The sequence below is a fragment of the Cinclus cinclus genome, chromosome 17, assembly GCF_963662255.1.
Source record: "Cinclus cinclus chromosome 17, bCinCin1.1, whole genome shotgun sequence".
Taxonomy (NCBI): Eukaryota; Metazoa; Chordata; class Aves; order Passeriformes; family Cinclidae; genus Cinclus; species Cinclus cinclus.
In genome coordinates this window covers 5,850,380-5,876,195 of record NC_085062.1, presented here as the reverse complement: position 1 = coordinate 5,876,195, position 25,816 = coordinate 5,850,380, and the positions used below count along the sequence as shown (strand labels likewise).

Below are 25,816 nucleotides of genomic sequence, written 5' to 3'. Positions count from 1 at the left end.
GTAATTATGCAGGTTGGGCAATGTCAGATGTGGTAGAGCCTTTGAAGAGTTTGGACTTTATTATCAGCACAATGGAGTCTAAAACAGAATGAACCTGCATAGGACCTGAAATGAGATAGATTTTTTTGGTTCTTTGTGTTTAAGGATTTTTTTTCTCCCCTTTTGGAACCTATACCTGTGGGATTGACTGTTGTAGTGGAGCTGCTCTGAGAATAGAGCAGCCAGGGACTTCTCATCCAGAATTGCATCACAAGTCAAAGGGGTATTTTTAATGATTAGAGGTGTGCAGCCAGCTCTGTAGGGTCAAGGAAATGTCATTGCATTGAACAGCAGCTTTCCAGCTGTGGCTCCATCCTGTCAGACCTTGGGCCAAAACTCCCTTCCTGCAGTGGTCCACTGCTTCCCTTCCCCACCTTTGATTAACACAAGCAAACTCCTTGCTTTGCAAAAGATATTTTCCTCATTTATGAAATTAAAACCCTTTAACTTGGCTGAACCAACTTGTTCCTGAATCTAATTAAACAGCCCTGAAGTTTTAGTGCTTGCGCCATGGAGCTTTTCAAGGAGAAGTTGCTCTCCCTTCGTCTAGAATGGCTCTGTTATTGTTTTAATGATCACTTCACCCAGGAGTTTTCACCTCTGTTTCCCTGGAAAAATTAAAGAAAATCTAATATATTAATACAGATGATCCATTTCATGTGAGTCAGTGACACTCTGACCGTGACAGTACCAGAGAATTCATTGCTGCAGGAGCCCATTGAATCTAATATTAGTGGCTGGGCTTTTAAAGGACACTGGGTAGTTTTATGCCCTGCTTCTACCTGTCTGGTTAAGATAATGAGGGTAATCCAATACTATGCTTCAGGGCTTTAGTTACCTGCCTATGGGGTTCAGAAGGGAACTCTGCTTGCAGGGACTGTGCAGAGTTTAATTGGCCAAGTGCTTTATCATTTGTGTTTCATTTCCTCTGAAGCCTCAGGTATTGGCCACTGCCAGAGGACAGGTGCCAAACTGATGCCACTCAGATTTTGTCTCCTTTTAATATCAGTGGGCTGCCAGGCAGATACACCAACATTTCAGCTCCTCCCCCTTAACTCCAGATTTATGCCATCACCATAAGTGTTTTCTGGCTTTCCTCCAAAGCCCTGAAGAGAAAAATACATTTTATATTTCACCAACAAAAACCACAAGTCATCTGGGATTTAAAAACTTCTATTCTAGAAGAATCGTGGCATCTGCTATTTATTTAAAGATAACAAAGTGATCTTTTTTGGGACTGATCTTTCTGATCACTGAAATGAAAATTAAAAAAAAACCCAAAAAGAGTCGCATACATATAATTTAGAATTATGCATCTGGGGTAGGGGCTTTTTGTTTCATCTCTCAAAACATATCCTTCTATACCTCTTCCTGCTTAAGGAGGAAATCTGGTTTTGTTCATATCGAGTTTCTGGCAAAACTCTGGCACCTCTCTTATTATCTGTAAATTTGGGATCAGTATCCTACCTCACAAATAAGCCTTTATCTTCATCTCAATGGACTGTACAGCTGCTATTTCTTGGTCCTTCCAGTCGCCAATCTGTTTATCTCCTCCTGAATTATCTGTTGTAATTAGAATACATTTTCTCATCTCAAGGGTAACCAGCTCCAAATGAGTGTTCTATAAAAGCAATTACTTTTGATATTAGATATCTGTACATAAAAACACAGTATTTCTTCCAATTAAAAAGCACTAATGAATTTTGTGTCTAGAGAGCAGTAGCCTACGCAGTGCTGCAGTTTCTGTGAAGCCAAGGAACAAAAGATTAGGCCTGCAAGAGGGCAGAGTTGTGTGTGCTGCACCATTGAATAGCAGATTCAGAGAGAACATGGCTCTGCAAGGACATCCTGTTCCTTTTTGTCCCCAGCAGGCCTTTTGTCAACACTGATGAACCAGATCTCTCTCCACATTGTGCCAAGATGACTAACACAGTTTGTCCTACTGTGTCTGTCTTCTACACCTGGCCCTCAGTCTTTTTATTTCCTCTGATATTCCTCTCTTCTTCCTCAAAGTATTAAGTCTTGCATTTGGCATGGGGCAGCTTTACCAGATGTGGACTCCTTCCCCCTACAGACATAGACCTGCCACCTTTCATCATCTCAAAATTACCTGAATGACTAGTGAGCTTTTATCCCAAGCTTTTCTACAAAAAGGATCATTTCAGAAGCACCTTGACCTCGTTACATTGTCTTCATGTCTTCTTTCCTCATTATCTTCCTTGAATCTGGTTCTTGTCTTTATTGATGGCGAGTTCTTTGGGGTGGGCCCTGTCTTTTTGGAGTCATGTGGCATCTGCTGCAGTGGAACCCTGAGTCTGGACTACATGCTATGGAAACTCTAAGGAAAAAACTCTTCTGGCCAAATCCTGGACTGGTAAGACTTACCATGTAGGATTTAAGGACTAAAGCATCAATATGGTGGGAGCAGAGTGTGTAGGGTAGAATAAGGGTCAGCTTACAGCCCAGATGCTGAGAACAGCCCTGGGCATCTTCATGGAATTTTCCATAGAATGTATTTTGAGCACTTGACAGATATGCACATGTTGTGTCTCAGAGTGCTCTCTGCAACCTGGAAAAGTCCCTGTTTAGAAGAAGAAACATATGGTAAAGCAGACAAGGGGTTGGGTATTAGTCCTCTTTCCAGATAATCTACGAAATTTCCAGAGTCCCTGGTTCTGCACCCTCTGCTTCACTGGCTGCTGTGGGTGGGAAAGGAGCAGCCCCCTTAGAAGCAGAGCTGCCAAATCCCTTCATCCCTTCACCATCATTCAGCACCCTTCTCACAGATGGACGTCTTATAGGATTGCCTCTCATCTGGGCATCAAGACACAAATACTGTCTCAGGCTTTCCACTGGGGTCTGGAGATGAGGTTAAGCTACAACATCCTCTTTCTAGAGCCAAATGTTGCATATTAAGTGCTTCAGCTTTATAAGTCACTGTACTTTTTTTCCTTTTCAAGCCATCAGCTGCAGGATGCTGTTTATCTTCTCCCTGATGTATCTGCAGAGATACTTGGGGCTGATACCAGGCACCAGGGACATAAACTTTTCAAGCAAGGATGCAGCAAACTTGACTGCAACTATAAAAAAATAGGACTGTGGTTTGGGTTTCAGATAAATGGAAGTGCTGGAGTCACTTAAATTAGATGGGTTTTGTTTGTTGCTCTCCAATTTCCAAAAGCTGGAGCTTGTATCCCAGTGGGATGTGATTTGCTGAATGTTGCTGTATGTAAAATAAATCTCCTCCACATTCAGTATTCCTTCTAGCTCAGAAAGTGAGCACCTTTTGATATGGGCAAAAGTCAGATCAGTTCTCTGGGCAGCAAATCTTACATACTATTAATGCTTGCTTCAGGGTCATGGTGGGAGAAACTGATTTGGGATATGGAAAGTTGGGATATGCAGAAATTAAGGGTCAGACTCTGTTTAACATTTAGATTGAATCACGAGCTAGACACCAGCAACTCCCTATGCTGCATGCTACTGTTTGCAAAGTTGGCTGAAACACTGTCAAGTAGTGAAATAGTTCCAAATAAAATTATTTTTTTTTTCCGCATATTGTTGATCCTGGTGCTTGCAACAGAAAAATGCTTTTACTTATTCAGGTTTAATATTGGTGCCAGTGCATTCACTGAATTTATGTCTATGGGGCTGTGCTAGACGTGTGTGAGAGGCAAGGGGCTGTTTAGACCAGCGAGCCTCTCTCCAGTGTGAGTGTGCTCTTTTAGAAATTATCAGATAATAGTTATTTTTAGAAATCACTAAAATGAAGTTATAAACAGCTGGTGAGCTGGGACCTGTAGTTTAGTGTTGAATGGCTCACTTATACTGCACTTCTCCTCCTCCAGCCAGCTGCTTTTCTTGGGCATCTGCTTCACTCTGACATGCAGCTCCTGAAGGAGGAAGATCAGTGCTTCACTCCATGCCTCCAGATATGCCATTCATCGAGGCTGTAACCTTCAGCTGAAGTTTCTAGCTGCAACAGAACAAGCTTACAAAATTAGCACAATACTGTAATTCAAGGTGGAAGCATTAGGGCTGATTCAATAGTTGCAACTGCTCTAATTCCTGCCTCTAAACAGGTGGGTTTATGTAAAAATAGCTAAAAAAGACATTGTAGGCTGAGTCTTTTCTAATCTGTTATTGAACTTATTCCAGAATCCCTGAACCTTTTTCTTTTCTTTGCAAAGCTGTAACTGGAAATGCTAAAAGCCAGCTTTTTCAATCTATGTGGAGTTACTCTTGTCCCTGATTCTTCTTTTTTGTGAAGCTAGGATCCAAAGATTGCTATTGACTTATATGGTATGCAGTGATATTCTGAGCTGAGAAATAATAACTGGAAAAGGAGACAACTGTTTTGCTGATGAGTTTTATATTTCCTGTTTAAAAGAGACAAGTGTTTCAGGAGTCACAGGTAGAATTGCTAGGTGACTATGTCAGGTTTTTTTACCTATGCCAGGTTTTTTAAAAGGAAATGTTTTATCCCCTCCTTTTAAAGTGCTAGAAACTGAAATACTTTTCTGCAGTTATTCAAATGTGCAAATGATCTAAGTGCAGATAAAGCTCAGAATTCTGGCTTTGGAGCCCTTCTCAAGCTGGGGCTGAGATAGGCCAGCAAGGGCATTTCAGAGATTTTGCAGCAGTTCTGTCAGCGTTCTGACAACCTGTTATTATTTTCAATCACTTGTTTTTATTTTGATTTGTCAAAAGTTTAATTTTTTTCTGAGAACCTTGGCTGAACCTGATTTACAGCTGCCTGTAATTGTGTTGCAAATAAGAAAAAAATGATAGTAAAATAATCACAGCCATAATCTGATCTAGCTTTTTGCCATAGTTTCTCATATAAATCTCCTTAGGAATTCTCCCATTATGACAGTGTTTATGATGAAAAATAGAAGATCTCTTTTCTTCCTAGAAAATGATGCATCCTGTGGAGTAATTAATCTGGTTAAGGAACTAAGGCTAGTTTGTTCTGCTCTCCATTCTCCCAACAATTTCTGTCCCACACAGAAATCTCTGCAGTGAGAGAAATAAATTTGAAATTAATGGCAGACACTAATTATTTGTGACCTCATTGTCATCTGCAGCATGGAACAGTCTATGACCATTCCAAATTTATCAGCTGCAGATATTTTTAGACTAGAAAATTTAAAGAAAAGACAGCTTTAAAAATAGCTGCTCACTGGACATCCCCTTTCTGCACATCCCCATTTCAGAGCTGTCCCCACGATCTCAATCCTTGCTCTCATTGGCTTCTGATTCCATGAAAAAATGGGTGTGGGTTAGGACTGCAGGTGAGTAACCCAAAGATAAGTGAAGGAGCTGGAAGTCTGCAATAAGCTTCAAAACAAGAAGGAAACAGAAAAGTGCTCTCAGATAAGGGCCTGGAGAATGTGCTGGAAGATGTTCACCAGCAGCCTCTGCTTCAGCCAGACTGGTGGATGCTCATCCCATCTCCTGTCCCCTGATCCCATCTCTTAATACCAACCTATTTTTGTGAAAATGCTGCTGAAATGAAACCCCTTTTCTTTTTTTTTTCTTTCTTTTTATTTTTTTTTAAGGCTGACCAGTGCAGTAACTGTGCACTTGGTGGTTAGCAAGTCATCGTCTTGACTTAGAGAGTGATGGGAGAGAGCTCTCTGTTGAGGACATAGTTGCTGAAGCAACAGCAAATAAAATTTGAGATAGAAAATGCAATGCAAATACATGAGACATGGTCTGGCTAACCAACCATGCATTAAGGAACATTGCCTGTAATTGCTGCATCTAACACACATGCACATATATAAAATACAGTATATTCCTTGTTACTAAGAACTTCTAGAGACACTTTAGTGCTCTTCTTGAAGAAAGAAGCAGTGTGATATCATTTATTTAATTGCTGATATATATATTGGTCGATGTTGCCACATTACTGGGATAACTGTCAGTCAGACTAAGCTACAGTTTGGGTAGAGAATGGAGAAAAAAAGCTCACAGCAATATGCTCTGAGAGGAAGTTGGACAAATCATGACTCCTTCCCAGAACAAGATCAGATTAGCAGCACAAAGATCTAGAATATCAGATTTAGAAAAAGGTATATGAAATAATTGTTATCATGCATGGCTTGGCAGGCTGTCTAACTGATTCTCTCAGAAGTAAAATAGCCAAGTGCTTGATGCTTCCTGTGGGCTGGAAGTTTCATTCTCACATTACTTGTGCCATAAAGACTCAAGTGTTTTGTTCCATAAACTGCAAGAGCATATGGTGTGAAGAATAAAGTTTTCAGCTACTGGAATTAAATTGTTGCTTCAAGTCAAATAAGCATGCCAAATCTTGGAGACCCTTTCAATAAAGCAGACCAGTTAATTTTAATAAAGTCATCTTCAATTTGCTTTGATGTTACATCAGAACCTAGCCCAGATGATCCCAAATGATCATCAAATGAATTTCCACATTATGGTCTTTCAGGTATGTAGGCTTTGCCAACTTTTCTGGGGTTTTGACTTTTAAAGTGTCTAACCTGAATGGTTTTTGTTTTTTTTTGGTGGGAATTGCTGACTTTTCTCAGATACTGAGCCTCCTTTAAGATTCCATATATTGGGCATGTCAAGCAGAGCTTGTAGCATCACTGCTGGGGTTTCTCTTAAATCTAGGACTGTATCATACAGGAAGATTAGGCTGCTGTGTTTTTCCTTTTGGGTGGGGAGAGATGCAGAATCCCAGACATGTAATTTCTGTAATTACTCAAGCAAGGAATCATTGTCAGGCCAGGCATGGAGGGCTCCCTGTTTTAATTTCTCCAAAGGAAAGTCAAAGTGCCAAGTAGCCTCTCATCCTAAACTGGAACAAAAAGAGCAAATGTCACAATTTCCTTCAAAATTAAGCTCCCTAAAATATTTTCAGAAATATTGCACATGGGTTGAAGCACTTCATTTAATAAGCTAGAAGAATTTCTCTGGTTTGAAATACAGATTAGTCTTGAGTTTTAGTCATGTTTCAGTGCATGGTGATGAGGAGCATGAAGGCATCAAAGACACAAACACAAGCAAGGTCTGTCCTGACTCAGGGCCACTGATTGCAGTATTTATGTATTTTTGTCCACAGTGTCTGAAATTCAGTAGCAGAATTCCTCAGTACTGCAGGTACTCAGCCCTTTTTTGTTAATTTGTGACTGTTTGTACTGCTGCACTTTACCTTAGCACAGGATTTTGTCCTAAGCGCTGCAGGAGAAAATGCAAAATTTCACTCCTTCTGACCAGTAATGAGCCCCTGTCTCTCTGGGCTGTCCTGTCACTAAACAGAGATGGTCATGGAGCTGTAACAAGTAAGGACATTGTTAGCAGTGAGGTGCAAGAGAATTCCTTCCCAAGGGTCTGAACTGCCCTCCTAAATGTGACTTGGAGAAGCCAGTCCCACGTTGGTACTGCCATGTGTGTTTGTTGCTACCAAACGCTGACATTTTCTGTGCTGCTTTTCTTTTTTAAAAAGAAAGAAAGAAACTATCTTGGTTTCTTTCTTTTTTAATCGTTTAGTTGAAATAATGACATTTTCCTCTTGAAGAAGTCTTGATTTGAAAAATGTTGAGCGGGTCAAACTCTAATTGCTTTACTTGGTATGGTAAATGATTTGGGGGAGAGTCACACATTCTGTATGGTGTTCCCAGGATTATCATAAATACCTTTGTCACTTATAATGACTTGTTGATAGTGAGCCTCTTGGAAAGGAAAGCTTTGACATTAAACACAGGATATTTGAGGTGCTTATTTATGAGGATTCTGCACCAAATTAAATGCCTGTTGCCATGGAAGAGGTTCTTGGTGGTGTGATCATATGGACATTTTTTTATGTTGGTTTAGTTTTGTTTGACTTTTATTTTTGAGTTGACCAGTGAATGAAACCTGTAAATGCAGTGTTGACTGGCTAATTTCTCAGCACTAAGCAGTGCTGCTGCTGTGAGCTGTACAGAGCTGAGTATCTCACATATTTCATTTGTCAGATGTGAAATACAGAGGAAATCTGGAGTGCTTCCCAGGTGGAGTGTCAGCTCCATTAACATAGTTTTAGCACATCTTTGTGGCATCAGGCTGGGCAGAGTGTGTATTTGAGTCCAAATGACCCATCTGTTGGCTCAGGCAGTGAAATCAGATTTATTCTGTATTTCCTGCCCAGCAGAAGCTGGTGATCAGAACTGTGTCCCCAGCATGGGAACCAAACCTCGACCAGAGCTGCAGTGGTCTTGGAGTCACAGAGCAGGTACCAGAAGTGACACTGATGTGGAGTTAAACTGGCACACCCACATGTGGTAGAAATTCAACATCTCTCCCTTAAAATGAGTGAAGCTTTAATGGGCTACATGGGGAAACCCTCCGGGTCTAATGGGGAAAATTTTTTCTTAATTATCCTAACAATAATTAGGCATTTTGGAAAAGAAGTAATCGTAGAAGCTGCTAATTGATTCTTTATAGTTTGCTCGTTACGCACAGATACTACAAGATGTGTTGATTTGGACTTTGGTTTGAACAGCTGAGAATAATTTCCACAGAGCCATGAGGGTTTAAGAGTTGAGCTTCCTGGGAGTTCAGATCTCATTTATCTGAAAGCATTCTGTGGTCACAGAAGCGGTTCTATCCATAATCTTTATATTAATAATTTTTATTATTTTTTTTTAATCTGTTTCATTTAGGTTTGGCAAAGCCCATGGGATTAGTTGAAGGTCCAGGAGGCTTGGGCCAGGGGGGAATGGCTGCAACGCTGAGAGATGATAGCCATGAATCAGAGACTAAGTATGAAGAATATGGTTACAATGCCCAACTCAGTGACAGGATATCCCTGGACAGGTCCATCCCTGACTACAGACCAAAAAAGTAAGTTGAATTCTGCATTATTATTTGGAGTAAGGGATTTACTGTTGTTCTGCTGACCCATTCTTCTCCTCACATCCCTTCCTGGTTGGAATATGACACCAGTTACTTGTACAGATACCCCTGAGCTGAGTGAAAATGAAGCAGACCCACTGCCATCTCAAGCCTGAAGTGCCATATTAAATGCATGGCTAATTCTGTCAGTAGTACATTAATATACATATTCAAGGCCTCAGATGAAAACTTGCATCGGGATATCAGTGCTTTTTGAGTTTGGTTCACTTGGAAAAAGCCTTCGGAGATGGCAGATTTAGTCTTTGCTTCTTGTAGTCACGTGCAGTGGGAGAAGGAAATGCAGCAAACACTTTATAGTCACTGGTCCTTTAAAAATAACCCCAGCTTATCAAATCAATTATCTTTAATTGCATTTGATATTAGAATTGTTTAGTCAGGGTTTGCAGTGTGCTGAAACATGGACTAAGTGCAATCCATCGGGGTCCTGTAATTGCAGTAAGATTTTTTTTTTGTCTGTGGAATGTGTGTCTATTTTTATTCCAGTGTTTACAGTCTTCACACGCCTGTGCTATGCTTGACATCACAATTACATGTTTATTATTTGCACTGATTCATTATATTTTGTATTAAATAACTTTCAAATCTTTCATATTTATGGAGTTATATATTTTCCAGATGAGACATCCGCACTGTCATCCCATGAATGACAATCAGTAATGTCTTAATGCAGAGGAGATCAGCAACAATGCCTCGTTGCTCTCAGGAGACAGAATTGAAAAGAATACTTAATTAATTTCTAATAATAATCTTCTGTTTTAAAAGACCCACTGGGGCTCCTAGGCAGAATTGAAAGTTAAATAAAAAAGTATCCTATTAAGTGGTGAGAAAAGTTTAGCCAAGCTAAACAGCTGTGCTCTGTGAGTAGATTGCAATTGAATTAGGATTTTAGGCAGTTCAAGATGCCAAAAACAAAACTTCAGCTTAAATACAAATTTCATTAGCTGTGTTACATATTAAACTGATCTCAGAAGTATTGACTCAGCATTTGTTTTCAAATGCTTTCTTGCTACAGAAAAGAAAACTCAGGTAACAGAATTGGCAAAGAGAAAACGATCTAGTGCCTTGGTACCACAGTTGATGCAAGTACAGTGACTTGTTCAATGGTCTCATCTCTCCTCTCTTGATTATTATAAAAATCCATCGTGGAATTATGCTGGGTGAAGAGGAGTCTGTAGCAATGCAAATATTGGAGTTGTGCATCAGATCTGGCCCAGAGACTTTAAAATCAGAGTGAAATTTCCCAAAGGAAGGTTGGCGAGGTTTGACCTGGCTGTTATTCACTGCTGTGGTCAGGGGGGATGAGGATAAATGAGTTGTGTTCTGCTAGGAAATGCAAAAGCAAAGGCTGCAGAGCTCAAATCCAGCTCAGCAGCTGTCAGAACCATGAGACTATTTGCAACACAGTGATGTTTCACTTCAGATTATGCTCTCCCACAGCTTTACTTGGAAGCTTTGATGAGTCATTCAGATGAGCTTTTTGACATTCTCATTGTGGGTATCTCAGCAGGCCATGCCACATGATTAAATATCTGTGTTACTGGGAGAACTGCCATCCTTGCTGTGTTTTGACACTTCTGAGGTGGTTCTAGTTACATCTAGATGCTGCAATTGATGCACTTGCCTCTAGATGCTTATGAGTCACAGGACAACCCTTCAGATTGAATTTGCTGTGGAAAATGTGTGAAAGTGGAGAAAGTAGAAGGTCTTAGTCTAAGAAGACTTTTTCCCACTTAGATGGATTTGGAGCAGCCCTGAGGAGGAAGATGAGGGGGTGTTGGTTATGGAGCTCAGCATGGCCCAGTGCAGGGTCCAGAATGCCAAACGTGTCCTGGGCTCATCCCTCCCCATGGGCAGCAGGGAAGGGTGGGGGTTCTGCCCCTCTGCCCCACTCTGTGAGACCCCAGCTGGAACTGCACCCAGCTCTGCAGCCCCAGCAGTAGAAGGACATGTTCCAAACTGAGCTTGACTGTTTGGTTTAGACACTCTGCTCTAATTAAGTTTTGGAGAGAACTGAACCTCCAGGAGCTTGAGACAGACTTTGCAATACCACTCCTGTGCAATTTCTCTGTCTACTGACGTGCCCAGTGGTCTCATGTCTCCATCGCTCACTTCTCAGTTTCCTTGTCACTTATATTCATGTCATTCCCAGAACTGTTCATTTTTTAAAAGAGAGAAGTAAGGTAGAATCAATGTCCAAGGCCATGTACAGAGTCCACAGCCAGCCTGTGAATAAAAACATCTGAATTTGCATTCCCAAAGTATTAAACTCTGCTTTCTCCCCCTTCTGGTTTCCATTTAAAATATTCAATATAGACATACTCACAAACCAGTATTAAAGATATGAACTAGGAGAATTCATACTCAAGTCTACATTGCCCAGGCACAATTTATGAAAGTAAACATGATTTCAGTGTGCAAGCTCAGGACTTGTAATATTCCAAGCTTTATGAGAAATATTGTGTTTTAGTTCATTTGAACTCCCCTCTTACTGTTGTCCACTCTCTTATTCTGATAGAATAAGCCTTCTATTCCATCTACAAGCATAGTTCATAAACATTTGGCAGTTTAATTGCTTTTCAGGAGGTATTTTCATCCCCATGCAGCAAATTAAAAAAAAAAAAGTTGCACTACAGAGGTGCACAGTCAGTCAGGGTGACCCTGAAGGCTCCTGAATTGGAGTCACCTCCCTGTCCTCCCACTGCAGCAAAGCCTCAAGCCTAGGTGGGTACTCCTGCCCTCGAGATGCCTTTCTCACATTTTGTTCTGCTTTCCTACCTGCTGCTGCCACTGCAGATACTCCTTTTAGTTCAGAAACCTTTTCTTTAGGAAAAGAATTTCTATTGGTACAGGAGACAAGAGCAAATTTTGTGCATGTTGTGTTTGTTTGCCAAATAGAGGCAATGGCAGTAAAACTGCTTGCTTGTGATTACAAATCACAAAATAATTACAGAATTGCAGTTCAATTCTAGCATGGTATGATAAATATATCTCAGCTTTTTCTTCTCAATGACAGAGATTTTTAAATATCTATCAGAGATGTATGAATAATACAATATTTTAAGTTTTTCAAGGGCCATACCACTGTAGAAAATAGGTTGTGGAGAGCTCAGACAGTTGAATGTCCTTATTTCTCTTCCCAGCAGTAAAGCATTAGCAGGACTTCTAGCCCTCACTAACACATCTTATTTCCTCCATGAAATGGTAGAAAGAGAAGCTTTTCTCATAAGGAACAGATTATTTTTGTTTCACAAGCACATGGCTAAGCTGGAATTTGTTTTGTGGTTCTCTGGAAAAAGTGTTATTTGATGGTGAAGTGTTATTGGAATAATTTCCATATATGTTCTCCCATATAAAAATGAGTTACCATGATTGAAAAAACATGAGCATGAAGTGAAAATAATCTACTGATGCCAATGAACCTTGTGTGTAGGAAAGCATAAGAACATGTATTTGTGTCACTTACCCCTCCCAATATGTGTAAGTGTAAATAGTCCTGAATCCTGCCCCTGGGAATGCTGTAAAATCTGCTGGGCTCTGTCTATGCCTTTCTTACCATAATGTCAAAGGGAAAATATCTGAGTGAATAGTTAAAGCCAGACCTGGAGCATCAGAGCTGAAATTTTGGTGGAGATTCTGCATTTCCCAGGGTCAGTCACCTAAACCCCTGCAGGCACTGGGCAGAGCAGAGCAGGTTTCCCTGTGTGGCCACATCAGGCTGGCAGAATTCATCCTCCTGCCCTTTTGGGGGAATAACAGGCTCCACTGCTGCCAGTAACAAAGGATCAGACTCAATCCTTCCCAGCCATGCATGAAGGCAGAGGTGCTAAAGCCCCATGTGACAGTAGATTTTGACTTTATCAAAGTTAAAGAAAGTAGAAGTCCAAAACCTTAGGGAACGTCATTCAAAGGCAGGGGTAAAGGCTGCCAGACTTACAAAAGCTGCTTGTTTTACAGTGTAGCATGCTGGAAAATTGGGAAGTGTCAGGTAACCAGATGCTTTCAAACCTAAGCTTTGTCTCTCAGGATAAAATCAATTCCCCTGTTCTTTTTGATGCACAGGCTGGATAGCAAGGGGTTGAATTGAACAGGTGCAACACCTGTAAATCCAGCATTTGCTATCTTTCTATCTCTTGACTTTGCAACTTAAATAACTTCAGGAGTTTCTTTACATGCAGGACACATCCACACACACAGACACACACACACTCAGGCACTTGTCAAAACCACTTGCTGTCATACATTATGCATACTTTTGAGAAAAGTTAATATGATCCTGCAGGTTCCATAATGGCTAAATTGGCTTTTACACAAAATTGTCACTGTTTGGTGAGGATCTTTAATTTAACTGATTTTTTTTTTTTTAATGTGCAGCTGGATGCCGAGTGCATTGTGGCAGTTCAGTGATAACAATAATATTAATATATGGATTCAGTCTGCTGGCTCTATGAGCCAAAGAAGAGATTTCTTTGTGTTGCGGTCATGGATGTTTGTATTGAGAAAATTCAGCCCTAAAGAACAAACTTATTAATGCCTTGGCAACTCAAGTCTTTAGCCATAAAACGCAGAGAAATCTGGGTCTCAAGGAAATTGCTTTCATTTATTCAGTTCTTTTATGGAGGCAAGCAGTTTTGTGGTTTGCCATAGACATCTCACAATAGCACAAGAATTGCATCTCTAGGGCTGTGAAGTGTAATTAATGGTTCAATCCACTCCCTACCTAAGGAAAAGCTTTTTTAATTACCTATCAAAAAGAATTCTGGAATTGATCAAATAGTGTTACCAAGGGGGCAGGCTTGGTAAATAGACCTCTGATTTGTTCACTCAAAGGTTTAATAACAGCAGCTCGAGTGAGGCCAGCAGCTGGAGAGCAGCCCTGCAGCCAGGGACGGTCCTCGGTGAGCAGGGAGCTCTGCGAGGGCAGAACGCTCACCTTTACCTTTGACCCCTTCTCTTGGTGGCACATCTCTGTGGAGTCCCTGTGGATTCCAGCCGTCAGTCAGCAGCTCTCCCGAGCCACATCATCGGTGTGTTTGCAGTTTCTCTGTGGGGAGGAGGGTCACTGGGGAGGTTGGGTGGCCCCTGCCCGCGGCTGTGCTGGACGTCGCTGCAGGAGCAGGGCACGAAGGCAGATGGCTTTCAAAGAGCGTCAGCTTTTGGGTCAGTGCTTTGGAGAAGGCTGGGTCCGGGATTATTTGGTTTTTCCCCACTCCTGCTGCTTGCTCTGCCTCGTGACCCATTTTGCAGATCCTCTGGGGACGTTGGGTGTTCTTTGTGCCACTTAGAGAAATGACACAGGAAACTCCAAATTAAAACAGACCCTTAGGATTCTTTCCAGTTTAACCAGAGTGCAATGTAATGGGCCTCTTCGCAAGGAATATTTGATGTGGAACAGATCCAGAGCTTTCCAGGAATCAGAATTTCTGATTAGCAGAAAATGACAAGTGGAAAAAAAAATCGCCTAAAAATACTTTGTGTTAGGCCGAACATCTTCTGTGAAATGTCTGTTTAAACAAACTGTTTAGACCAATGAAACATTTAGTTTCCCATTTAAAAAATCACTCTTGAAATGATGAATTTTCCATGACTAGCTCCTACCGATACTTTCAGGTTGAGTATCAGGTCACAGTAAAATGAAACATTAGCTGAAATTAAGCATTTCCAGGTTTTTAAGCAGAACAGTGTTTCGCAATCAAAGTATAGGCATGATATTTTGATTTAAATTAGGCTTATTTCTTATAGGAAAGCATTTGACTTGTTTTGGGGGTTTTTTGCACCCACTCTCAATCAATCTAATAAACCATGCGAAAATTCTGAAAAATCCTTTTTTTTTTTTGGCCACTCTGAACATATGACGTAAATTGAAGCAGAGAGAATGAAAAACAGAGAGAGAAAATTGAGCAAACAGAATTACCTCTGGGCAACAGATTAAGATTGTTTATTGGAGGGAAATTCAGTACGAGATGAAACTAACTGAAGTGTTTGAATTAGATCCCAAATCAGTGTCCAGATGTGGATTTTGAGCAGGGTGAAGGAGATGGATATAGACACATACTCTGGGAGTTTATGTAGCTGTTGACCAGCTTTGCAAAGTTGCATGGGCTGGGCATTTTCCTCGGGCTGTGAATCCCCTACAAACTGCACCTTTGCATGCACATTATCTGTGTGAACAACTGCAGATACAGCCCCAGAGAGATGCAGCCAAGTTTCAGCTGACTTTTGCCTTGCCCAGGAGCAGGAGGAGCTGGTGTGGACTGAGTAAATCCCTGTGCTGCTTCCTCTGTGGTGAGCTGGGCTCTGACCATCTCCTCAGCATTTTGTGTTGTAGTTCTGACTCAGATCACTTGGGATATCAGCTGACAACCTAAATTCACTCATACTGCTGCCCCTGGGCCAGCTGTGTTTATTTGTGTATCCCTGTGTACGCCACAGGCTTGTCACTGCATTTTGGGAAGTGTTTCTTGTTTGGCTGTAAGTGGCTCAGACTGGAACTGTGCAAAGCCCTCAAAGGAGAGGAAAACAAAATCACCTGTTTCTTTGGCTGGGCAAGAAATCTCTGAGGAAGTCACAGGTACTGCCAGCCCCTACATCCCAGTGCTCTGTATCAGCAGAGTCCCTCTGTAGCTGTCACTGAGTCCTGGACTCATGACCTGGCCCTGTTTATGAAGGAACTTCTGTCTTCTCCCAACTTTGCTCACCTTGCACAAATAATGATTGTTTAGGTGGAATGTGGCCTCAAACCTTGGTCTCCCAAATCCCAGGTCATCTTTGGGTCTTTGTGTATTTAATTAGTTGTGCAATGTTAAATTACTCCAGTGAGAAGACTGAGGAACAGGTTAAAACAGTGACTGTGTTCCCCAATAATAATAAAAAAGATATTGAGAAACCTCCCATCCCCTTTCTGAGGCCAGTACTACAGTTTTCTGCAGGACGTGGCTCATGAGCAGAGCCTCCCCATCACCAGACTCCATGCTGTCTCCATAGCAGCAGTTCTGGACACATGGCAGCATCTCACAGTTATTTCTGATATTCAATAGATGTTTTCTCTGGCTTTTCCCATTAGATTCATTATTGATTCCCTTTTGTTTAGTGCTAGGCTTTCCAATTAAGTAGTGACTTTAATTATACTGCAAAGTGTATTACATAGGTCTTGATTATTAACACTGACCCCTGGGATGAAAGGAGCACAGAAAGGCTAAATTAAAAAAAACATAAAAATGAACAACCTTTTCCAAAAAGCCACCTTTATATTCAAATGCAGTAATTTTCCTCTTCTACGTTTTTGCAGTGCCTTTGTGTGTACTAATTGTTGAAGACAAGTTCTGCATGACTGTCAGCACTAATAAATGTAGATTTAGTGAAGGCTGAACTTGATTAACTAGGGAGTATGAAAAATAACTGATTGCAATGTTGTGTTTAAATGCAGTGAGACTGGAAGCCATTCCCTGGAATTTGTCTGCACCAGAATGTACTCTTGAATACATGAATAGTTTACCTAAGGTGGGTTGCATAACAGTGACTAGAAATTAGACATCTAATTTAGGGTGATGGACTTGCCTGCTGGTGCAGTGGCTGGAGATGCCATGGCAGCATTGCTTATCATGTACAGAGTGCAGTGTCCTCTGCAAGTGCCTCCCTCAGGAACCAGCTTAAATAGGATTCCAGGTGAATCCAGCCCAAAGTTACATGCTCTGAGGCACGCAGAAACAAGACCAGATTTCTGTACTAGCAGCACTCATGGAAGAATGACCTGCCAGCATGGGCAGCCTGGTCAGCTGGGAGGAAAAGAAAAAATTATCCAAAAGCTGGGTTGCATCCCTCAGTTTTTCTCATCAATCCTCAGATTAAATGTGTCTCATGTGACCTGAACATTCACCTTAAGCACCCCTGGTTGGGGTTTTTTTTTTCCTTTTAAAGTATGCTTGAGAGACTGTGGTAATTTTTTGAACTTGAAAACAGAAAGCCACAGTATTTCCATGGCAGAAGGAGTATTTCCTCCTACAGAAGAGCAGTGGTGGGGTACTGTCTACAAATTCTGTGAGCTGTTCTTTCAGAGGTAAATGCATATCTGTAGTGCAGAAACACTGCTGAGATCCAGCCAGGACTTGCAACTGTGTGCTGGCATTTTAGAATTTCTTTCTTTTCCCTCCCCTGAGCCCATGGCTGGTTGTTGCCTGCTATCACTTCCAGGGAGAAAAGGGTATTCCTGTAAATATCTGAACTGTCATGTTATGTTACACTCCATGATATCACATTACAGGATAAAGAGAAGTAACAGAACAAGACAGGAAATGAATTCAGGGTGGTATTTCTTTTCCTTTTATGTTTCCTTGCATGTACCTCTGTTACACTATATCTGAGATTCTTTGTAGGGCTTTGAAGGAGTTCTAATGGTTTGAAATAATATTTTCCATTTCTTTCTTAAAAGGTTTATGCAAATTTAGTTCTGCTGACAGTGTGGGGTATGTATTATCTTCAGATGTAGCTTTTAAAAATCGAGTTCTTATTGCTATTTTATTTGGATAGGTTTCATAGTATAGGAAAGTCAAGGTTTCAGGTCACATAACCTCAAGGTTTTTTAGTTGTTGTTTCTGTCTTTGTGATAAAAACATGAACAGGCCAAAATGTCAGACAATTTACTCCTCTGTCTGAAATAAAACTGAATTGTGAACTCCAGGTTGATGCAGTGTTTCATTTTAATAGTGTCAGTTCGTGCTTGTTTTGCCTGTGTCTCCTGTTTTGAGTGAATTTAGTGCTAATAAAAGTGAGAGACTCTTAAAAGTAGCCAGAACCAGAAGTACCTGACAGATACAGGCTGGCAAATGCTAGCTCCCTGTCTTGGTTAGCTTGATCTAGATGCTTTCCAAGGTTTGGTTTCTGTGAGACAGCACCTGCCAGTTAAGCTGTTTGAAAGTTTTATGATATTGGAGTGTGAGGACTCTATTTTCTGTTCCTCCAGCTTTCTGAAATGTTGTCTTCTGTTACATTGCTTCTAGACCTTCTGTCATGGTCTCAAAAACCACAGTCAACCCAGGCCACCTTGCTGAATGCAGCACCAAAGGAGCTTGGTCTAAGTGCACCCACAGTTTCAGGTGGTCTTGGTGTTTCAGGATTTATCAGTGAGGCTCAAGGCAGCTTTAAATTACTGGAGACATCATCTCTGTATATTGCTTCTGCACAAGCTCCCTGTTTCTCAGCTTCTAGAAAGGAAACCCTCTGGAATTGCCTTTTACCTGTGTGAGATGCCTTCAAGCTGTCAAATAGTTCCTTAATTAGTTTATTTTCTTCTTAGCTCCAGGGGGTGAGTATATTATTTATTCTATGCTACCAGACTTTCCTTAGTATGCATTTATACATTTTGTCTTCTGAAAGCCCCAGCAGTGGGCTGGCCTCTGGGGTGGTGTGAAACACTCCTCTCAGGCAGACACACTACTTCAGACTTGAATAATGGTGGAATATTAATAGCAGCAATAATAATTAAAACAGTGCACTAAAATACCCTGGGGTGTTGTTGCTAAGTTAGTCTGTACCCCTAAAATTTCAGAGGAAAGGCATAAATCTTAGTTATTTCCATCCACAAAGTGAAGTTGTCTCATTCAGTGACTGGAGTAAGCTTTCATCCCTGCTGTGGATGTTTCATTAGGACACAGTTGTCCCAGAGGGTCATGGTGCAGTTTACATTAAACTCAAGATAAAAATGACATTGAAGCTTTGCTCCTGTATTTTCTACACTGCCTGAAAACAAATGCTTGACCTCCAGCTACTCCACTGCCTTATTGCCTTGGTGTTATTAACCTGTGTGTACCAAGAGACAGGGAATTTGTGTTCTGTTTGCTCAGGGAGGAGCACTCCCCTCCTTTGCCTGACATATCTGAGAATCTATGGAAGCACTGGGGGGAAAGTTTCGCTAAGTGCAGGTCTGAGCAAACAGCCTGGAAGGGTCTGGTTGAATGTGTGTGTCTGCAGATGAGGGATGGGGAAGGGCACGACTGTGAACAGAACCTCAGCCTGCTGGGCACACACTCGATGGGAATGCTCTGTTCCCCCAGTGCAGAGCACTCACTCCTGCCTTTCTCTGTGGTGGCAAATTAATTTAACTCTGCAAACACTGAGGATGGGATTTGAAAATGCTTGTGATCTGTGGACAAGATAGAAAAGACACCAGATGACACAAAGTGGAAAGGGAAGTAGTTTCTCAGCAGGCTGGTTTGGGCAGGAGCAGTGCAGGAGCACTGAAGTGGCCAAATCTCAGAGCCAGGAAAGGGCTCTGGGTGCCCTTGGTCTGATCAAATTCACAGCCTTACTTAAGTACCTTGCCTGGTCTAGGATATGTGCCTAATTTCTGTCAACCTGAGTGAAAAGCAAGGGAATGTTGGCTTGTTGGTTTTGTTTGTTTGTTTGTTTGTTTTTGTTTTTAAATTAGGATAAGAGCTCATAAATATAAAAAACCCCATACACTGTACTGTTTTGCTGTTATAAAGTGTGCTTTAGGTGTTAGCTGTGTGCTAGACAGTAAATGTGGCTGGATTTTTAAAAACTTTTTTCATTTCTAAATGTAACCGAAGCTAAATAAAACCACAAGAGTTTTCTCAAGTTATACAAGCTGAAGCTATATAAATAGTTAGAAAAGAACTGTTGTTAACATTTAACTTCTAAGTGAATGAAAATGTCGAATGTTGTGCTGTTCACCTCTAACTAGCCTTTAATTTAAACAAAAGCTATAAAAGTGCAATTAGGCTCCAGTCCAATGGAGCACTTAAATATGTTCCTAGTTTTAAGTGTATGAATAACCTCAGTGAAGCTGAGACAAGTTTAGGTGCTTTACTTGAATAGGACATTTCATGGAGTGGCTGTAATGCATAGAGAACAGTCCTGCAGGTATTACTGGGGAAGATGTAAGGGGGAGTGAAAGCCCATCTTCACTTCAGGATTTGGCAGCTCTTGCCTAATGATTTATCCTATGGGATCCTGACCTAGAGCTCATGGAGAGCTTTGGATGTGCTTCATCATCTGATTGTCAGGCAGCTTCCTACCCACACACAGCACATGCACCTTCCTTTGTCCTCTCTGCCTGACTCAGACTTTTTATAAACACTGCTGCTGCCGTCAGGCTCTCTCCTCAATCCCATATAAAGCATCTAAACATCGTGGATTTAATACTCCCATTTTCAGTGCTAAATCAATGTTTTTTATGCATTTGTTCTTGGAACACTGCTCTATTTGAACCATAATTCCTCCCACATACCATAAACTTGGTTCTGTTTTTACTCTGATAGGAATTGATCATTTAAAGTAAGAGGAAGCCCGTGACTACTGTTCAAACATTTCAAGGCCATTTCTGGTTACTCAAATGATCTTGTGCACCACCTCAGCAAAGTGCTGGGATTACCAGGGGACCATTGCCTTTCTGGGCTACAAGCAGCCTTGCAGCAGCTGGGACAAGTCAAGATTAAAGAGCTTCTCACTACAGCTTTGGCAGGCAGTGGTGGAGTTTATCCAGTTTATGGCTGACCTCCCATTTGGTGGTTTACTCCTCCAACCATCCTGTATTTGTACATAGGTAGAAAGAAACATTCTGCTGCATAACTGAATTTGACCAAAGATTAAAGCTGGTCTCCTGTGAAATACACTGGAGCCTATTAAAGAAGGGATTCTTTGCCAAACGTTGTTGTATATCCTCCCAAGACCATAAAAAATATTGTTAGCTGAAATGATAGTGGAAAAATATTGCATTTCACTATTCTCCTCCTTACCACTACACTGCAATGTGACAGCAAGCCTGTAATGAAATTCATGAAGAGCTCTGCAGCAGTTACCTTGAAAACTTTTTTATTGCCCTACATTTCCAGGTAACACTGTGGTATTCAGCCTCTGTCCAGCACCAGCAACACCAGCTGAGGCAGAGATAGTCAAAATTAAACACAAGTACCTGGAATTTTTAATGTTAAATACTTGCAGTAAATTTTTTAATAGGCAAGGATAACTTTCTGTATTTACATATTATTATCTGAATAACAAATAGCTTCAAGGATACAGCAAACTGTTCTGTGCAAATGGAAATGGGCGAGTTTACTCTTATGCATTATTTATTAAAAATAATTCCTTTGATTTCATCCGTTCCACTGCTTTTCCCTTATGTCTGGCACAGGCTCAGTAGGCAACAGGAGAGGAGCTTCAGAGGAGGTGGTATCTTCAGATATGTAACCTGCTGTTGGATATCTGGGCTGTTACCATCTCACTCCCTACAGACATGCTGGGATTAATTATTCCTTTGCCATAAAGAACCTTTTTCTGGGATCTTGATGCATCACCTTGAGTGGAAAAGTGGGAAAAGCACTTTAATGGGAAAAGTGCTAACAGCCACTGCTGGAAGTGCAGCTAAATGGCTTCACATGGCTTGCTGGAGAGCAATGACCCTTGGTGGCAGCAGCAAGGAGTGGTGCCACTGAGCAGCAGCCAATTTTGTGAATGCACCCTGGAAAACATCTTCTGGCTTTCTGGATGGCTCTTTGTGAAGCTTCCCTGTTTGAAATACAAGGTCTTAGTTTTGGCAAAGCAGAAATGAGAGTGTATGTTCTCTCTTCCCCACAGACAGCATGGTTCCCAGAATGAAGTTTTTTAAAAGTTGCACAAAAGGTAGTGTTTTCCTGAATGTATTTTGCTGATAAGATCTTCAAATCAAATTGACACAATGCCTTTAGTCTGGCCTTTATTTCACCAATTTTTGTATTTCACTTAACTTCAAAGAGCTCTCCAATCTCAAAGCAGAATTTTCTAAGACTGCCCTTATGGCTTTTTTTTAAAGATAATTCTTCTGTAGTTTTTACTTTAAAAAGATGAAAGCTAAGAATCCAATTGGAATAGGGGCAAGGATGTTTGCAAATCTTGAGAATCACTAAACAAGCCATTTGTTTTAATCACCTAAAATGAGGCAGAATACATGTCACTTGGAATTTAGCTGAGCTCCTCCTTAAATTTAAGTGCAGCACCATTAAAAATAAAGTTGCATGGGGGATCTGTTTTCTTTGGGGATTTTTGGAAAGCATTTGAAAGCAGATTTCAGCCTCTCCATTAATTTCCAATGAGCCTAATGCTTTGTGATGCAGCATGCATACAGCCAGAGGCAGATCCGAACAGGCACACTCGGGGATAGAGTGGAAATTTTTTACAGATGGTATTTCAAAACATATTAGTGACTCAAGTTAAGTTACCAAAAAAAAATGGCTAAGACTTTTTACCATAGAAGGATGTGAGCACAAGCTTTGAGCCATTTTTCATGTTAATAAAGAGGCTTGTTTTAAAAGTGATTGAAACTAGTTTTAGCATTTTTATATGTATAAATCAATAGGGGTATTAGACATAATGGCATGTTTCTGGTATTGTTTGCCTGAGGAAAACCAGAAGTAGCTCACTGAAATAGAAGCCTCTTATTTTATGTGTGCAGCAGCTACTTTTGAAGAGTCTAATAATCTTAAATATAAGGGTTAATATTCTCTACAAGTAGAGTCTTCGTGCTGCATATGTTAACTATGCATATATATTGTGCTATCAGTCACTGATTGACAGTTCTCAGGGCTTTTTGCTATAAATATAAAAATAATTTGTCACAGAGAAAGGAGGAATTAAACCAAATAGAGCAAACATGTTATAAAACAAAAGGCACAAACATGTGTTGGGTTTTTATGTGCAGAGCAATTAGTCACAGTTGTACTGGCCTGGAATTTAAAAGAAAGAAAAAGGAACAAAAAAGAGATCTGTGATTCTCAGGAAACACTTGTCCAGTTTGTGTTATTGCAAATTCATGGGGAGCTATAACCTACCTGTGTGCAGCTTGAAAGGGCTCTCTCCTTCATAGAAATATTACAGGACAGAAATTCCTGTAAATTTGGTCTTTCCTGTGGGAACTAGGACAGTGAAGAGAGAGTCCTAAGATATAAAAGACAGTTCTTTTAGGAAGGCTGCTGCTGTTCTTCAGTCTGCAAATCCTGCAGACATCAAATGCAATTGTCCAGCCTGGGAATGTGGGAAATTCCCATGACTAGATGTGTTCTGGAAAGCTCATTGCACATTGCAATCATTTGTTTGTGGTTGGCATGAAAGGACTTTTTTCCTTGATACAGGAAATGTTTGAGGTTAGCTCAGGTAAAAGGACTTGGCCTGGTTTCTTTCTGATGAGTGTGGGGGATTTCTTTCTTAGACTTTTGGATGCAAAATAAGAAAAAATATGTCAAGGAGCACATGAAAGAAGCTGCTGGGAATTCCCACAGTATGGAGTAGATTTAAGGTCTCACTTTATGAGAAAATTATCATCAACATCACTGTGTACAAGAAAAGATGGAGAAAAGGTTATTTTAGTGGATGTCCCCAGACTAACAGCACCAACAAGAACTGTGCTGTATCTTGTACCTGCACTACTCCAAACAAATTCAGGAAGAAGGTGTTGATTTTTCTGCTGTAGGATAATTCAAAATGGAGGCTGTTCCATAAGGAACACAGACTGTGAAGAAGGTATCTTCTGATATCACTATAATTTCTAGGCTTTTTCTGAAAATGGCTCATCTCTCTTTTCATCTTAATTGTAAATACAATGTGCTGTGTTTCTCAAGGTGCATAGAGCATCAGTGTTCTGTACCACTGCTCTCTTGTTCACAGTTTTATTTATATTATGTTTTCTTAGGTAATGCTGTCCCTGAGCTGCAAAACGGGGCAAAAGTAAGAGCAAGCCTTGAACTCAAAATTTTTCCATTTGGGTTTTGGGATAGAGCAGGAAAATCCACCCTCAACAGAAAGAGAACGTTGTGCCATAATACAGTTAACATCCTCTGTTGAGGAGAATTAATTAGAAGGAGTTGGAGCCTGTGGCTGACAGATTCATGATCCATGAAGCTAATCAGCTCTGTGGCCTGTCACTGCTTCTGCTGCAGACTGGTCAGCAGCTGCATCCCATGCTGGGGAACGAGACATTTGCAGCTTGTCACGTTGCCTCTCTTGTGCCAGTGTGGAAGAGGAAGGTAATGTGAGTTTATTTCTGCAGCTCAAAAGTTACTATTACATCCAGCACTAGCTGTAAAGCCTCAGTGGGTTTCTGGAGAAGGAGATCAGGCGCTGAGCTAGGCACTAAATTTAGTGATTTAGCAGTGGTGAATTGTCTGTGCCTACAGAAGTCACAGTGGCATTTAGGTGCTAAAAGGTGACCGTGTTGGTAAGATTAGTCTGAGCCTTTGGTTTAACAGGGCTCAAAATACATATTGATCTGGTGATTAAAACTACTATTTGTTAGCATTAAAGAAAGAGTTCAATAATCTTTAAAAATATTTATCTTTGTCCTTTCATTGATCATGTACCAAATAAGGAGCTGTTCCAACTTGTTCTCCTGCTGTGGCTATAAAACATGAACACAGATCTTTCTGAAGCTTTCAAGGTAAAGAGCATGTAGGGGTAGGGTTGGTTTGGGCTTTTTGCCAGAACTGCAGATGGTTCTTCATGCCCAGCAATGTCATCAAGTTTGGGAAGGAAAGAAACCTTCAGTCATCTCCATCCCAGTAGTTCATTGGAAAAACGTATCTTGTATTAAGCACTTTAAAGATTCATGAAGCAGCTTTAATTTTGTTTGCATTTCTTCCTGAAGGGTAAAGCTGTCAGAAATATCTAAATGCATTGCTTAATCCATTTCCAAACTCAGTATATTAAGGTCTGTGAGTAAAATTCATTTTTGGAGTTTAGCAAGTTTGCAGACAGGAAAAAGGACAGGGGAAATAGAGCAGGGAAGATTTTTTTTTTTCCCCCCTGGGTAATGTGCTGAACTACCTGCATGGCTACAGTGACAGTCCTTCACAAAAAATAGTGCAACCAAATGGACTATGAGAACAGCCTGATAAATAGAGGACTTCACTTCTCTTGGATCACATACAAATAGAGTAAATACATCTATCATGGAATGAAGGTTCAGACAGAATAAAATTTCCTTGTCTTTAATGCTTCCAAGCTTACAAGGTTGCCAGGTTAATGTGCAGCTGAGTACCTTTTGTTTTCTCATGTTCCAGTTTCTGATCTATGACCTTTTTATGGTAGTACATGGGTTTTTTTCCAAGTTTCTGGTCTGCCAACCAAGGAGCTTTTCCCATTTTCTTATGCCTGCAAGACAGTGCTCACAGTTGGGCTCAGGAGGCTGGCTGGGAAATGTTCATTTATGGAGCCAGTTCAATGTGAGGGAAAGAATGAGTGAAAATCATCTGCAGAATAGAGAGAAATGATCTGAAAGGAAATACCTCTGGGTTGTCAGCCAATCTCTGCGGTAGCAAATACAGAATGAGGGCACTCAAAGACCTTTCCCAAGACAACAGCAGGATGCCCCAGGTTTGATGTTTGGCATGTTGTATAAAATGTGCCTGAAGGGTTGTTTCACATAGCAGGTCTAATCTGTCCTCAGCTGGCCCATGGAAGTGATTAGCCGTGGCATTGTCAGCCTTTGCTACAATCCCTAGTCCAGCAGTGTGTGCTTCTCCAGGGTACCCGTGTGCTCTGGAGACCTGAGCTTCTGTGCTGGCTGTACTCTGTGGGACCTGCTGACAGTTCTGAATGCTGATTTAAAATCACAGGAATATTAAATATAATCTATGCCTGCCCAGCTCAGACCATCTTTAGTTACCACAGAGGTCAAATGTACTCTCAAGTCTTCCCAAACTCAGGAGTGTTGGATGTTAATGAGGCCAAGTTTCAGCTGTCATTTACTGAAATTGTCCTCCCTCACCCTCTTGCCACAGTTCACAGTGTGGTCAGACCTGGTGCAGAGAAGTGGAGACTGTGGTGGGACCCAGCTCCCTTCCCTGGCAGAGCATTGGGAGCTTTAAACACTCAGGCA

At 40.9% G+C, this 25,816-nt stretch overlaps 1 protein-coding gene across 1 annotated transcript in view; it reads left to right on the top strand.

Annotated features, from left to right (window-relative positions):
- Window positions 1-25,816, top strand: part of GALNT9 (polypeptide N-acetylgalactosaminyltransferase 9) — a 123,839-nt gene that overhangs the window by 15,639 nt on the left and 82,384 nt on the right. The window contains exon 2 of the mRNA XM_062504501.1: window positions 8,706-8,886. Within this exon, the coding sequence (XP_062360485.1) occupies window positions 8,706-8,886 (181 nt within the window). The remainder of the gene's footprint in view (window positions 1-8,705; window positions 8,887-25,816) is intronic.